The following is a 13,899-nucleotide window of genomic DNA, read 5'->3' as shown; positions in this document are numbered from 1 at the left end:
GTGCAACCTCCTTACTTTGATGTCATTCCAAGCCAAGGAAAGAAACGTGTCTTCCTAATTGATAGGTAGCATTAATAAGGGCTAATGTTTCATTTCTATTATAATTTTTTTGAAATAACAAAATAGTTTGAGGAGCCCCGTTTTCCACCTTGAAAAGCTCATAAAGGCTCAGGGCCTGGAATGAGTGAGAACCATATCCCTGGGAGGTCATAGGGCATGATGATTAAGACTGTGAGCCATGGGTTCAAATCCTGCCTCCCATCACTATTAGCTGTGTAACCCTGGACCAGTTACTTAGCCTTTTTGTGCCTCAGTTTTCCCTTTTAGAAAACCATAAGATAGATACTAACTTGGGGTTGCCATGAGGATGGAATGAGATAAGCGGTGGCTTTCAACACTGGCTTCACCTGGAGGGTCACCTGGGGAGTTTTTGAACCGCCCTTATACCCAAACACCACCCCTGGAGATTCTGATTTAATTGGCCTGTAATATGATCGAAGCATAGGTATGTTTTAAGGCTTTGCAGGTGAGTCCAATGGTCAGCCAAGGCTGGGAATCCCTTAGCTCAGGAGTATAAACCTGAGGCACATACTCCATTGCCGACTCTGGACACATTATGGCTTGGCCACTGGATGGCACTCTGTTATGCAACCCCCTTCCAGACCCCAGACACCCTCTTCCGAGTGGCATTAGCACCTTTGACTTTGCTAACGCTGCAGGCATCTGTAGAGCTGTTTGCATAGAACCTTAAGGGTCAAGTGTGCTTTCCTCTTTGGTACTTGAGAAATCCTTCTCCCTTTTGAATTTGAAGTGTGTCTTTTTAAGCTTAGATTTCTCCCTCCCTGTCTCAAATGACTTTCTCCTCACCCCTTCCCCCATCCCCCAGTGAAATCAACTTTCCAGGAGCCAAAGTAAGCAGAGATTTATAGTCCTAATTGGTAATAAATCCTGGAGTTAATCATTTGCAGATGTAGCTATTCTCAAATAGCAACTTCATTTTTCTGAGCACGGATCTTTACTCTTTCTTGTCTGGGGGCGGAGGGTGGCCACGGGGATAGTTATCATCCTTGTGTAGCACAAGGCATCCAGACCTCCTCTAAAATGGCCAGTATGCTGCAGCTTGAAGAATGCCTGTTTTGGAAGCATGTTTGAGATCTGAGAGTAAATTTCAGGAGACTAGGTGGGATCAACAGGCACACACCTTTTTTTTTTTTTTTTTTTGGCCCAATTTTGCTTTTTTGTTATTTTTTGTCTTAGACATCAAGGCAGGTGTCAAATCTTGCCTCCTATTCCTGCTTGGTATCTATTATATCAATTTTTTGCATCTCTGATCCCCTTCTCAGACCCTATTTATAAGCAAATTATTTTCCTACTGAGCTTAATACCATTTCCCCCCCCTTTTCCCTTTGCCCCTAAGTTTTCTGCTGTGCCATTACGTGGCTCATCATTCAAGCACTGGTTTGACATGTATTCCGACAGACCTTCCCATGCCTCCACCAGAATTTATGGAAATTCTCTAAGAGCCTCATAGAATCCTAGATATATAGAGCTGGGAAAGAGGCTGTGAATGAATGCAATACCTTCCCTTTACAGAAAAAGAAACAGGCTGAGGGCAGAACCAGCATTCTATATGGATAGAGAGAAGGCTCTTGCATACCCAGTCCTTCACACCTCTCCTCCGCAGGCTGGTGTATAGACTATGCATATCACAGTACATATTCAGTGAGAGGTTATGTCTAAAATAACAAAAAGGGGCACCTGGGTGGCTCAGTCGGTTGGGCGTCCGACTTCAGCTCAGGTCATGATCTCACGGTTCGTGGGTTCGAGCCCTGCGTCCGGCTCTGTGCTGACAGCTCAGAGCCTGGAGCCTGCTTCGGATTCTGTGTCTCCCTCTCTCTCCGTTTTTCCCCTGCTCGCTCCCTCTCTCTCTCTCTCTCTCTCAAAAATAAATAAAAATTAAAAAATTAAAAAAAAGAGGTTATGTCTACATTTGTTGTTTGGGAATGGCTGAGTCTGAAGGAACGTGTGTGTGTGTGTGTGTGTGTGTGCATGAATGCATTGACTATGATTACTTTGAGAAAGCAACCTATGGAAATCTGCCATGTAAATATTTATGGGCCTTTTAATGTTTGCTCTACAATTTCAAAGGTGCATTATTTTGTCTTCTAAAATATATTTCAAATATGAGTGCTCTGAACCAAGAAGTGACTTGTGCATGCAGCCTGATGGAATATATGGTCAACCTGGGCAAAGGTCTGGTGTTCTGTCTGCCTTCATCCTTCTTGCTGGCTCTTGAGTAAATTCAAGAAAAGTGTTGTGAGGGGCGCCTGGGTGGCTCAGTAGGTTGAGCGCCTGACTCTTTATTTCGACTCAGGTCATGATCCCAAGGTCATGGGATTGAGCCCTGTGTCAGGATTTGCACTGAGCATGGAGCCTGCTTGGGATTCTCTCTCTCCCTCTCTCTCTGCCCCTTCCCCCCTTGTGTGAGCTCTCTCTCTGTCTCTAAAAAAAATAATAAAAAAAGAAAAGTGATGTGAAGCACTGAGGATTGAATAAAAGGAAAAATGTAGGTGGACAAAGAAACAGGAACAAATGAAGTGAGGAAGGGAGGGTAGAAGGGAGGTAGAGAGAGAGAGAGAGAGAGAGGAGAGAAGCATGTACTACCATCTGTCACACATAAACAAAGGCTTTGTGTCGGAGGAGTAAACAGAGCTGCTAAAAGCCTCCTATGTAGAAGCAGGGTGTTTTGTTTCTGCTCCTTTCTTCAGCTGGCTTACAAAACTAAGCATGAGGTAGTTTCTGAAAAGTCTGTGGGGATTCTGGGAATTCTGAATCATCTAAACTGAACTTCGCACAACACCTCCGGGTGCTGAGGTCCTAATGATACATTCGTTATGTTGCGCCTTTCCCCCAAGAAGCTCAAAATGTTATACATATGTTATCCTGTTTAGATCCCTCCTTGCCTGTTCAGGAGTGTGTGTGAGTGTGTGTGGCCGGGAGTGGGAAGGTTGCGATTACGTGCGTCGCACAGACAGGAAAGTTGGGCACGGGACAAAATAAGAGATTTTCCACAGCAACATGGTTAGTGGTTGGACTGTGGATCCTTCGGGGTCTCTCCGTGTCCTGATCCAGGGTGCTTCTGTTATTTCTCTCACCTGCCAGGGCTATAGACTGATTGCAATCAATCTTGCTTAACTTTTTAGTTTGAAGAATTTCAAACATATATCAAAGTGGAGAGAATAGTATAAAAAACCCCATATAGTCATCACTAGTTTGCTCCTGATATCCACCCACCGCTCCCTTCTCAGGTTATTTTGAAACAAATCCCTTCCATCCTATGCTTCACCTGTAAATAAATAAGTACGTATATTTAAAATAGCATTCTTTTTTAAGTGTTCATTTATTTGTTTTGAAAGAGAGAGTGCAAGCAGGGGAGAGGGAGAGGGAGAATCCCAAGCAGGCTCCACACTCAGCATGGAGCCCAATGCAGGGTTAGCTCCCACAAGATTGAGATCATGAGATCACGACCTGAGCCGAAATCAAGAGTTGGATGCTCAACTGACTGAACCACCCAGGTGCCCCTAAAATAGACTTCTTAAAAATACTTAACTTACTATCATTATCACATCTAAAAACTAATAATAATTCCCTAAGATTATCTGATATGCAGAAGTATTAACATTTCCCTGAATTATTGTGCATGTGGGGGAAATACTCTTTACCGTATGAGGCTATAGACTTACTCCAATGATGCTATCACTGCTTGATAGAGTTTTGGGGCACTGTTATTCAAGTCATCACTGGGGCTGGCATCATATTCTTTTGCAAACCGTTACAGATGGCAAAGTTAATCTTTTGAGAGAGGATTCGCTTTTGGCCTAAGCCAGAAGTCATTTGGAATGAACCCTTAAGAATGAGACGGCTAATTGACATTTGCATATTTAATCCTGCTGTGTCTTAAAAACTTAGATCCATTGCTTTGTAGTTACACGTCTTATATCTGTGATAAATGAAAGGCAGGGGTGATGTTAAAAATCAGAGGGGGGTTAGCTCTTCTGTTGCCGTAGGGTCTTGGAAGCCCCCCTGGTGGGCTGGAGTTATTTTTTTAGGGAGAGGAGAAGCTCAGGGCAGCAACAAGTTAGCAGCAGGCACAGAAGGGTTTCAGTATTTTAAAAAACAGACATGGCTGTACCGGGCACATGGGCTGAATGCCAGCCCTGGTCAAAGGTAATGGCCATGAGTCCCGCAAAAGGCTGTTTGCAGCGAAGGGAAATATTCATTCAAAAGGAGGCATTGGCTTTTCTTTCAGACAGAAATTCCCTGGTGGAGAATGTGCCCAGGAGAGGTTCACGCTAGACAAGATGAGGAATCACTCCTTCAGCAATTTAGTGGGCTTTTTTAATGTAGTAGAATACTTTGTGATCATAAAGCCCTTTGTAGAAAATACTTCCTCGTCTATCATCCCAGAGAGGTTAAGAACTGGTTAATAAGTCAGTGATTGAAAAGGCACTGGAATTTTCATCTGTTGGGTCTAAACTGATGGCTGTGCCCATCCCACCCGGGCACCTCCAGGGAAGGTTTAGAAATGCCAAGCCTGCCTTCAGATGCTGGGACAAACAACAACTTACTCTACTTGTGTTGCTCCATTTGTGCAAACTAAGCAAATGGCGCCAAACCTACAAATGAGGGGGTAGGAGGAAGGGGGTGTCTCTGGATCATATGGGGAAAACCTAGCACAAAACCTCAAGTCTGAAAAGAGACTGGGTGACCTGGAGATAGACAGCAGCAGCAGATTTCTAACCTTACGGGCCCAAAGTCTGGCTGAGGAGCAGATGTTGGATCTCTAGAGTCCCCTGGGGGCTTCCTGTCCTCTGTAGGCAGCAACAAGGCTCAGGGCCAGATGAGGTGGGCCACCTGACCTCAGGCTGGGTGGAGCTACCTCTTCCTGGGGTGCACTTTCCAGCAGGAAGCCCTGCCCGCGGCAGATAACTGAGGCACTTTGTTATGCCCAGAGTCTTTTTTATTTTTACTGCTCTGGGATCGACTTCCCAAAACAGACATTTGCCAAGGCAGAAATGAAAACTAAATGGTAATGAGAAGGTGGCCTCCCCACCCACTGCCATCCCTACCAACTCCTGCTTTGCTAGTTTTTAAAATACCACCAGAGGGGCGCCTGGGTGGCTCAGTTGGTTAAGCATCTGACTCCTGATTTTGGCTTAGGTTGTGATCTCACGATCGTGAGATCGAGCCCCGCATCAGGCACTGTGCTGGGCATGGAGTCTGCTTAAGATTCTGTCTCTCCCTCTCCCTCTGCCCCTCTCCAGCTCTCTCTCTCTCTCTCTCTCTCCCCCCCCAAAAAAAAATACCACCGCAAGCCCATTGATTATAATAACAGTAAGGTTTGTTTAAGATGGTGTGGCCAGGAAGAGCAGGCTTGGATTGAATGGGGGGTTGGGGGGGGTGTAGAAATTCTCTTCCTGGCCCTGCTATTGATCAAATACAAAGTCACATTACTTTATGCCTCAGTTTCCCATCTGCAAAATGGAACTGGGGACTTATTTTATTTGAGGGGTATAATGGCCATGAAACAGAATGCAATCTTATTAAAGAATATTTTAAAAAATCCAGTAATGCAAGCCAGTAATGCCACTTCTAACTCAGCAGAAACCCAAGGGAGATATGTTCATGTGTCCACCAAACACATGTACAAGAATGTTCACAGCAGCTCTATCTGTAATAGCCCCAGAGTAGAAGCAAGTTAAATGTCCACAGGCACTAGAATGGATAAGTCCACTGTGGCATATTATTATCACAGTGGAATGCCAGCCGGGTAAGGAGAGTGAACGAACTAAAACCACAAGCAACGACATGGATGAGTCTTACAAATATAATGCTGAGGGAAAGATGCCCAGTGCCCACTCTTTCATGGCTCTAAGTGTGTTCCAGGGGCCCTGTTCACACCTGCTCCGGGGCCCTTCGTCTCTGCCATGGCCATCTCTCCCTTCCTTCTTTTGTCTCAAAGGACAGCCGATATTGTGGCTGCTGCTGGGTGCAGAGCCATGGTATCACCCGGCCCTTTTCTCCATGCATAGCCCTGCCCGGCATAGCCCCTCTGCCAGCAGGCAGCCTGGACTGTAGCAGGACCCCCCTCCCCCCTTGCCCTCCTTCTTGGAATTGCGCTGCTCCTCTTGCCATCCTCACCCTGGCCTTCATGAGTTTTATTTTGCCCTTTTGAGCATGACTTATTTGTCGAAGTTGCCAATTGTTTTCTCCTCTGCCTACAAGGAGAATTTCAAGCTGATTTATGGGACATATCCTCAGGAATTGATTTATCTTGGTGTCCTCTCTGCTCCCCATTCAAGGCCCCCCTCTTCTCCTCCTCTTCCCTACACGACAATGGCTGCTTTGAGTCAATTTCCAACAGGGTTTTCAAATGATACTGCAGGTAAAGACCACAGCTGTGTTTTCCCTTTGGAAACCATGTTTTAGTCCAGGATTTACGAAGCTCATTGCCAGATTAGTGTCTGTTCTCTAAATCTATAGACGAGAATTTGGTTTTTCTCTGAGGGGCTTAAAAAATTCCAGGTGAGAACTTGGCAGCCCTCAGGGTGAGGGGGCCCACGCGCTGGTTCACCCGATGATTATTTTATACTCAGGTCCCACAGGGAACAGTAGACCTGGAAAGTACTGCTGTATAGTCTCATCACTGGTAACTGCTAGTTTCAGGCTCCCTGAGACTCTGCCCAACACTTCGAGGTGTTCTTTTACAAAACTGCATCAGCCGAGAGAAAAGGAACAGGAAGTCTGATCTGTGCTCATTTTGCTGGGGATTATCAAACATTTGCTGTGCGTGTTACCTCTCTTGTCTGAAGGAAAAGAAACAAGTGCTGAGTAATCTTGCTGGGACTTGGGCCTTATTTTATTCAGTGAGTCGTGCTCATCCAAAGGTTCAGAGCTTAGCAAAACATTGTTAGAAAAATGCTGTGATTAAGATTCATCTAGAGAAGGCTGGTTAAAAAGATATGCCCGAGAAGATGATCGAGTTATGACTCAGCCTAACTATGTAAATCTCGTTTTTAAAAAGTAGCTAATGTTTCATAAGAAGCTCCGCTTAAAAATATCTCTACTGTTCTCCCCAAGAAAGTTATACTATGAATAACAAAATAAAAATCTGACATCTTGGAGACTCAGAAGTTTAGAGATGGGATAATTAGTCTATGAGATCACTGAAAATTGTATAAGCCAATTTGGGGTTGTTTGATGGATATATTTTATATGTGCAAAAATTTGTTTTTGAAAAACAGGGAGTTTTTATAATTAAATTATTTGCCTTGCTTGCTAATATCTTCTTATTCTTCTCTCTAGACCAGTCCTTGTCACATTTGAGCATGCATCAGAACAATGTGTAGGGTTTGTTAAAACCTAAATTGCTCTCAGAGATTTTGACTTGGCAGGTCTGGGATGGGGTTTAAAATCTCACTTTTAACCTGTTCCATGTATGATGCTCCTGGTCTGGGACCACACTTGGAGAACCACTGTTCTAGATCATTGTAAACCTGCCCGCACATTAAAATTCCCTGAGGATCTTCAAAAAAAAAAAAAAAAATACCCAGTGCTTGGCTGCACCAGACCAATTAAATCAGAAAATCTCTGAGATCCTGGGTATAGAATATTTCAGGAGCAGCTCGGGTGATTCTGATGTGTAGTCAGGACGGAGACTGTTTGTTCTAGGCAGAAATTACTCAGGGACCATTTCTCAAAGACCACGATGCTAAAGCAGTTAGTTGCCAGCAGCTGGATGCGAGCTGTGAGCTCCTGTGTCCTCTGCCTGGCCAACTCCAGGCTGCTAGTGGCACCCTCCCATGTCGTGGAGTATCAATTTCTGGAGCGAGTTTGAAGTTTATGCTATCAGCAAGATTACAAAAGGCTCTCTGGGAGTTTTCTTCTGCCTGATAACTGGGAGGGCAGCCTGAGTCAGAACAGGTTCATGCTGTACTTTGGCATGTGATAGCTAGTCTGGGCGACAATGAATCATTTTAGATTTTAAAGAGAAAGGCAGGGAAGAAATAATTCTTATTACTTTCTGCAATATTTTCTTATTTAAGCCCCAAACAGCAACCAGAAGAAGACGAGTAGAATTAATCTGCATTTTTACAGATGGGTAAACTGAAACCCAAAGGAGCTAAGTGAACTTCCCAAGGTCACAAGACACAGAGGTGGCAGAACTGTGATTTGAACCTGGGCTGTTTGACTCCAAAGGCAAGGGTCCCTGCCACCTTACCATGTTTGCAGAGTGCCTCTCGTGCTCCAGAAACCATAGATTTAGTGCAGAACTGGTGACGTAATTTACGGGCCCCAGTGTGAAATGAAACCATAGAACCCCTTGTTAAAAAGTTGTTAAGAAAAAAAAGGTTGTTAAGAATTCAAGAAAGCAGCAGCAGAGCATTAGGCCAAATGTGGGGTCCTATGCGCCCATGGAGCCAGCCCTGATGTTAGGTGTTAATCCGCACAAACTACGTATCAAACATCCTGATCCAATAGGGAAGATGCTCAGAGGCACCCTGGCAGGGAGGTACGGGCTGCAGATCTGGGCGTGGAGATACTGAGTTTTTAATAATAGCTCTGTGAATAATCTCCAGTTATTCCTGTTGACCTTGAGTATGTTGTTTAACCTTTTGGAGGTTCAGGTTAGTCATCTGTGACATTGAGAGAGGGAGCGGTGGGGAAGGGTAGATGATTTCAGTGTTTCTCAAACTTTGTTGTTGTTGTTGTTTTGTAATGCTTATTTATTTTTTAGAGAGAGAGACAGAGCATGAGCAAGGGAGGGGAAAAGAGAGAGGGAGACACAGACTCCGAAGCAGGCTCCAGGCTCCGAGCTGTCAGCACAGAGTCCTAGGTGGGGCTCGAACCCACGAACTGTGAGATCATGATCTGAGCTGAAGTGGGACACTTGACTGACTGAGCCACCCAAGCACCCCTCAAACTTTGGTTATTTATATACCACATATTTTGTATCGTGGCCATGGTCATGATCCCTGGACCCATACTACCTGACTTCTAATTTTGGCTCCCCTAAATTCTAGCTATGTGACCTCGGTCAAGTGCTTCCACTTCCTCATCTGTAAAATGAAGATTGCTGTGAGGAATACATAAGTTAATGTGAGGAAAGTCCTTGAGTAATAGTTGGTGTGTGATAAGGGCTACATTAAGTGTTAATTATTACTACGAATCATGGCACCTGTACCAGTAGTAATGCTTTTTCTTTAATTGGACTCCCTTCTTAAATTTAAAAATAATCACCAGATTCATGTGAGTATGTATATTTTTTCTCGTACGTGTGCAAATGTATAATACCTATATAATACTTTTAAAAATTCAAAAAAAGTCCATTCATATGCTCCCTAAAATCAGCCCAAATATTACTGATAGAATGGTACCAAAACCATGGGGAACATTGTGCTAGATATTGAAGGTCCCTTCCAGCTTTAGTACTCTAGGAATGAATGAATAAATGCACGTGTCTTTGTGTCTATGCCTTCAGTCATTTGACAAATACATGACTGGAATATTTCTACCCTCCTCAGTCACTTCTACCCACAGTAGAATCTTTCCATTGGTTGGCTACAGGTTTCAGTGGAAAAATGTTTAAATGGAGAAGAGAGATTGTGAATAAATCATGTAAGTGGTTTAAACTTTGAGGGGTTAGTGGGGTTCTCTCAAGAACTCCCCCTAAAGTCTAACAAAGGATGAAACCTAGAGCTGTGAAAGTTGGGACCGGATGCTTCTAAGAAGACACAGGATGGCCTTGAGAGTTCAGGAATCTGCTGGAAGGTCTGGACCCTTTCCTTTGGGTACTGTTTTTGCCCCACTTCCTTCTATGCAGATCTTATCTTATAGGCTTACAGTTTCTGTTTGTTTTTGTTTGTATGTTTATCTATAATTTGAGAGAGAGAGAAAAAGAGAGAGCATGAGAAGGGGAGAGGGGCAGAGGGAAAAAGAGAATTTTAAGCAGGCTCCATGCTCAGTGTAGAGCCCAATGTGGGGCTTGATCCTATGGCCTGGGGATCATGACCTGAGTTGAAATCAAGAGTTGGACTCTCAACCAACTGAGACACCCAAGCATCCCTAGGCTAATGGTTCAAATTCCACCTCCTCAAGTTCCTTTCCAGCTATTCTTTTTTTCTCATTGGAAGAGTAGTCATAGAGAAGTATTTATTAAGCACATGCTGTGTGCCAGGCACAGAGGACATAGTGCTAAATACCCGTATTCCTATATCAAGGAGTGGATGGGACCTCAGGGCTATCAATTTGTATAGGGAAATAAAGGCAGTGACTAAGGAACTTTAAAATCAGTTTTCACTTAAACCTCCCTCTCAAGTTACCATGAGCACTGATCTCCAACCATTTCATGAACATCAGTACTTGTTGGATATAATAAACGTGTGATGTGAATGTAATACAAATCAATCACAAAGGAAAATGAAAAATCTTGGGACAGGGGCAGGGCTTTTTGAAGGCAATAAAAGTGAATTTAGAGAGAGAACTTCTGATTTACACCCAAAGTTGTGGACAGTTGAAGTTCTAGCAGAACTGTATCAGTTGTCAACAAAGAGAAAATCAGTTAAGATTGACGGTGTGATGTGTGCTTTCCAAGAGAATGACTAGAATATCGAAGGATGATGAAAGAATCTTGAGAGAAAACGAAAAACTCTTGAATATCTTACAAAAGTCAATATGAAGTGAGGGATGGTAAATGGTATAATCTAGTCGGAAAAATTATGCCAAAATCCACACTTAATTCATACTTTGCTTGTTTAAAATATTAAGGCATGATTGGTATTTTACTTTAATTTTGTCAAATATAAGAAAAGTAATTCTTCCGTAACTTTCAGTTTCATAATTTTCAGTTTCTAAAATAGAATTCCAGTCAACCTTTTTCACTCTAATTTTTACTGTGTTATTTATGTCCCTTTGTTATGTGGATTCATTTTACTGAATGACTGTTTATATTTCTATACAATTTATTTATATTTTTAATTAATGACTTTTTATGGAATTAATTATCCATAAAAAGAATGTCCAGTAATAGTATTCAATAAAGTGATGGATTGATTAGCATCATTCTTCAGAACCAACGGCCAAGACCATAATAGGCAGAAAGGGCACAACTGGCTTTATTGACTCTAATGCAGAGAGCAAGGGTGCATAGAACAAGCCAGACTTCTCTTGCAACGGAGATGCCTAGTCCAGCTAGGAGGTAATTTTGGGATAAGCCTGTTTAAGGCCTTGAGAGGGAATTCTCCAGGCGTCAAAGGAAATTGCTTACCCACAAAGCACCAGACTGCAAACCGGATCCATGTGATGGTGGAGAGCTTTAGCATGAGATAAATGTTCACCAGCATGGCAAAGGCAGGCACGAAGGGGAGGCAGGGAGCCATGTAGGGTAGCTTTTTGGGGTTCTCTGGTTGCTGCAGGATCACGAACACCAGGGCGCCGATCAGCAGCACCATCAGAACAACCAGCAGGATGGCCCACCAGCTCCGCTCTGAGATGTGGTCGGAACCAAAGATGAGGAAGGAGCAGAAGATGAACATGAGGATGAAGAGCAGGAGCACGCAGATGGTCACCGTGTGCCCTGTGGCTGCTGTGGGCCGGTCCATTTTGCCTGGAAGGCCCAGCCGGATCCTCATGGTGTAGTAGCGGGGCCCGATCAGCTTCTTTAACTTGATGAGATAAATGTTTTCAGATTCGTCGGCTTCGATGCCTGTGGTCATGTCCACAGTGCCGTAGTTGGGATGGTTCACATTGTAGGTTGACTTGTCCGACTTGCCTATGAGCATCTCGTTGTCTCCCAGGGATGGTAGGTTCTTGGCCCCGCATGTGTTGGTGGCTGGGCCGGAAAACTCTTCCCCTTCACTCACAGGAGAACAAACTTCCTTCTCACAGTCCGCCAGGATGCCCTCCTTCTTCTTTGTGTGCTCCTGGGACAAGAACTTGACAAAACCATCAATGTCACTCTCTGGTTGGTATCGAAGGAGCAAGACGCAGACAGAGACCAAGGTGTAGGCAAGGAGTGTGCCGATGGACATCATCTCTATTAGGTCTTTCAGGCTGACTAATAACGAGAGGAGAGCTGCTAGGAACCCCGATACAATGCAGGCCACCACTGGTGTCTCTGTGTAGGTGCTCACGTGAGCCAGGAACCTGGAGGGACGGGCAAGCAGAGGGTTAACAGTGAGCTACAGATGGTGACTGACTCTAACACGGCTTAAGTCCACCTGGTCCTGCTCCTCCAATGTACTTCTGGAGTCACTGCTTTCAATACAGTTATTCCTACTGCAGGATTTGGTTTCTGGAATACAATTTAAAAATAATTTACTTTCATGCCTTGGTTTTGAGGCAAACTTCTTTATTAAAGTTCCTACTTCATTATGCGATGTGAAGGGATGACTGAATTTAGGAAGCATGGTAGAAATCTGAATCGAAGTGCAAGCTTTGCTGGGAAGGAGTGATATGTGGAACATTCATACACCTCCTTGGGGTCCCCTAAACCTGTGTAACCTAAAATATGGTCAGTCTGTGGACCAGCAGCATCAGTATCACCTTGGAGCTTATTGGAAATGCACATATTCAGGTATCACCAGAGACCTCCTACCTCAGAACCTCTGGGCATGGGGCCTAGCAAACTATGCTTCAAAAAACCTCCAGAGGATTCTGATTTATACCAAAGCTTGAGAAGCATTGCTGTACAACAAAAGTGCAGAAGTTTAGTTGGCAAAATAGCGCAATAACTCAGAACATGTGCTCATAAATGCAGCCCAAATCCAGCCACTTACCAACTGGAGAAGACCAACAAAGGTGAATGAATGACAGGTGCCTCTTTAGCAGTTCCTGTGGGCCTTAAGCAGGTTCCTGCTCTCCTCCTCCCTCTCCTCCTAATCTGCCCTCCTCCCACCTCTTCCATTTCTCTTTTATTTTCGTCTTTCACATATGACTGACTATCAGCTGCCTTTGGAGCTCCAGCATCTTTCCTCTTTGACAGCAGAAAAACCTTTTGGGTGTCTGAAGTTGTAACATCTCCGCCACACTCAGCCTCTTCTTGATCTGTCCAGCTCCCCAAACATGGCAGCTCTGACCTGGTGATGACTTCAGAGGGTATGCAGGGGAAATGGAGCAGAAGATGACAGCTGGTGGCAGAGAGGAAGTCCCTGAGCTGGATCCCCCCCCACCATACCCCTGAGCGCTCCTTGACCTCCATGCTTTACACCTTGCTTTGTGTACTTGAAGAATGCCTTCCCTGCAAGCCCCTCATACAGTGGGCACTGGGAACCGAGAGATGGGCCACATTTCCTTGGGGCAGATTGACCACTTCATGGCCAATGTAGGGGGCTGGAAGCCAATATATTGGAGTGCTTGAAAATCCTGTCTTTGGAGTCAGACAGTCATGGATTCAAATCCCGGCCTCCCCTCAGCAGCTGGAGGGTTGGGGTAAGTGTTTTTGCCTTTCTAAGTATACTCATCTACTATATTTGTCTGCAAAACAGGGTTATTGTGACAACTACATGGGATCTGTATACAAAGCACCCAGGGTACACAAATGTTCAATGAATGGTAGTTATTGTTGCTACTGTTATTAGGTTCTGTTCAGATGGTCTTATACTCCCTGTGATGGTAGCTTTTAATGTTTTCACCTTCAGAGGGGCTGTGGAGAGATGGTCAGTACCTCACCTCAATGTGAGGGCAGGCCTAAGATGTCCCTGGGAGGGGTCCTTCCTTCTGGAAGTCACTCAGTGCAGCAGTTTGACACCCACAATCTTCACAAAGCAACACACAGTGTCAAACAAGAGGGGAGGGGCAGTTAGGGGGAGTATACCAGTTTGTGCTAGATTGGGAGACCCA

General features: G+C 44.4%; 1 protein-coding gene across 1 annotated transcript in view; it reads right to left on the bottom strand.

Annotated features, from left to right (window-relative positions):
* SLC7A14 (solute carrier family 7 member 14) overlaps positions 1-13,899 on the bottom strand; it is a 57,608-nt gene that overhangs the window by 5,607 nt on the left and 38,102 nt on the right. Inside the window, exon 6 of the mRNA XM_049629635.1 lies at positions 11,327-12,204. Coding sequence (XP_049485592.1) covers positions 11,327-12,204 — 878 coding nt within the window. The remainder of the gene's footprint in view (positions 1-11,326; positions 12,205-13,899) is intronic.

This window comes from Panthera uncia, chromosome C2, assembly GCF_023721935.1.
Source record: "Panthera uncia isolate 11264 chromosome C2, Puncia_PCG_1.0, whole genome shotgun sequence".
NCBI lineage: Eukaryota > Metazoa > Chordata > Mammalia > Carnivora > Felidae > Panthera > Panthera uncia.
This window is presented reverse-complemented; position numbering and strand designations above follow the sequence as displayed.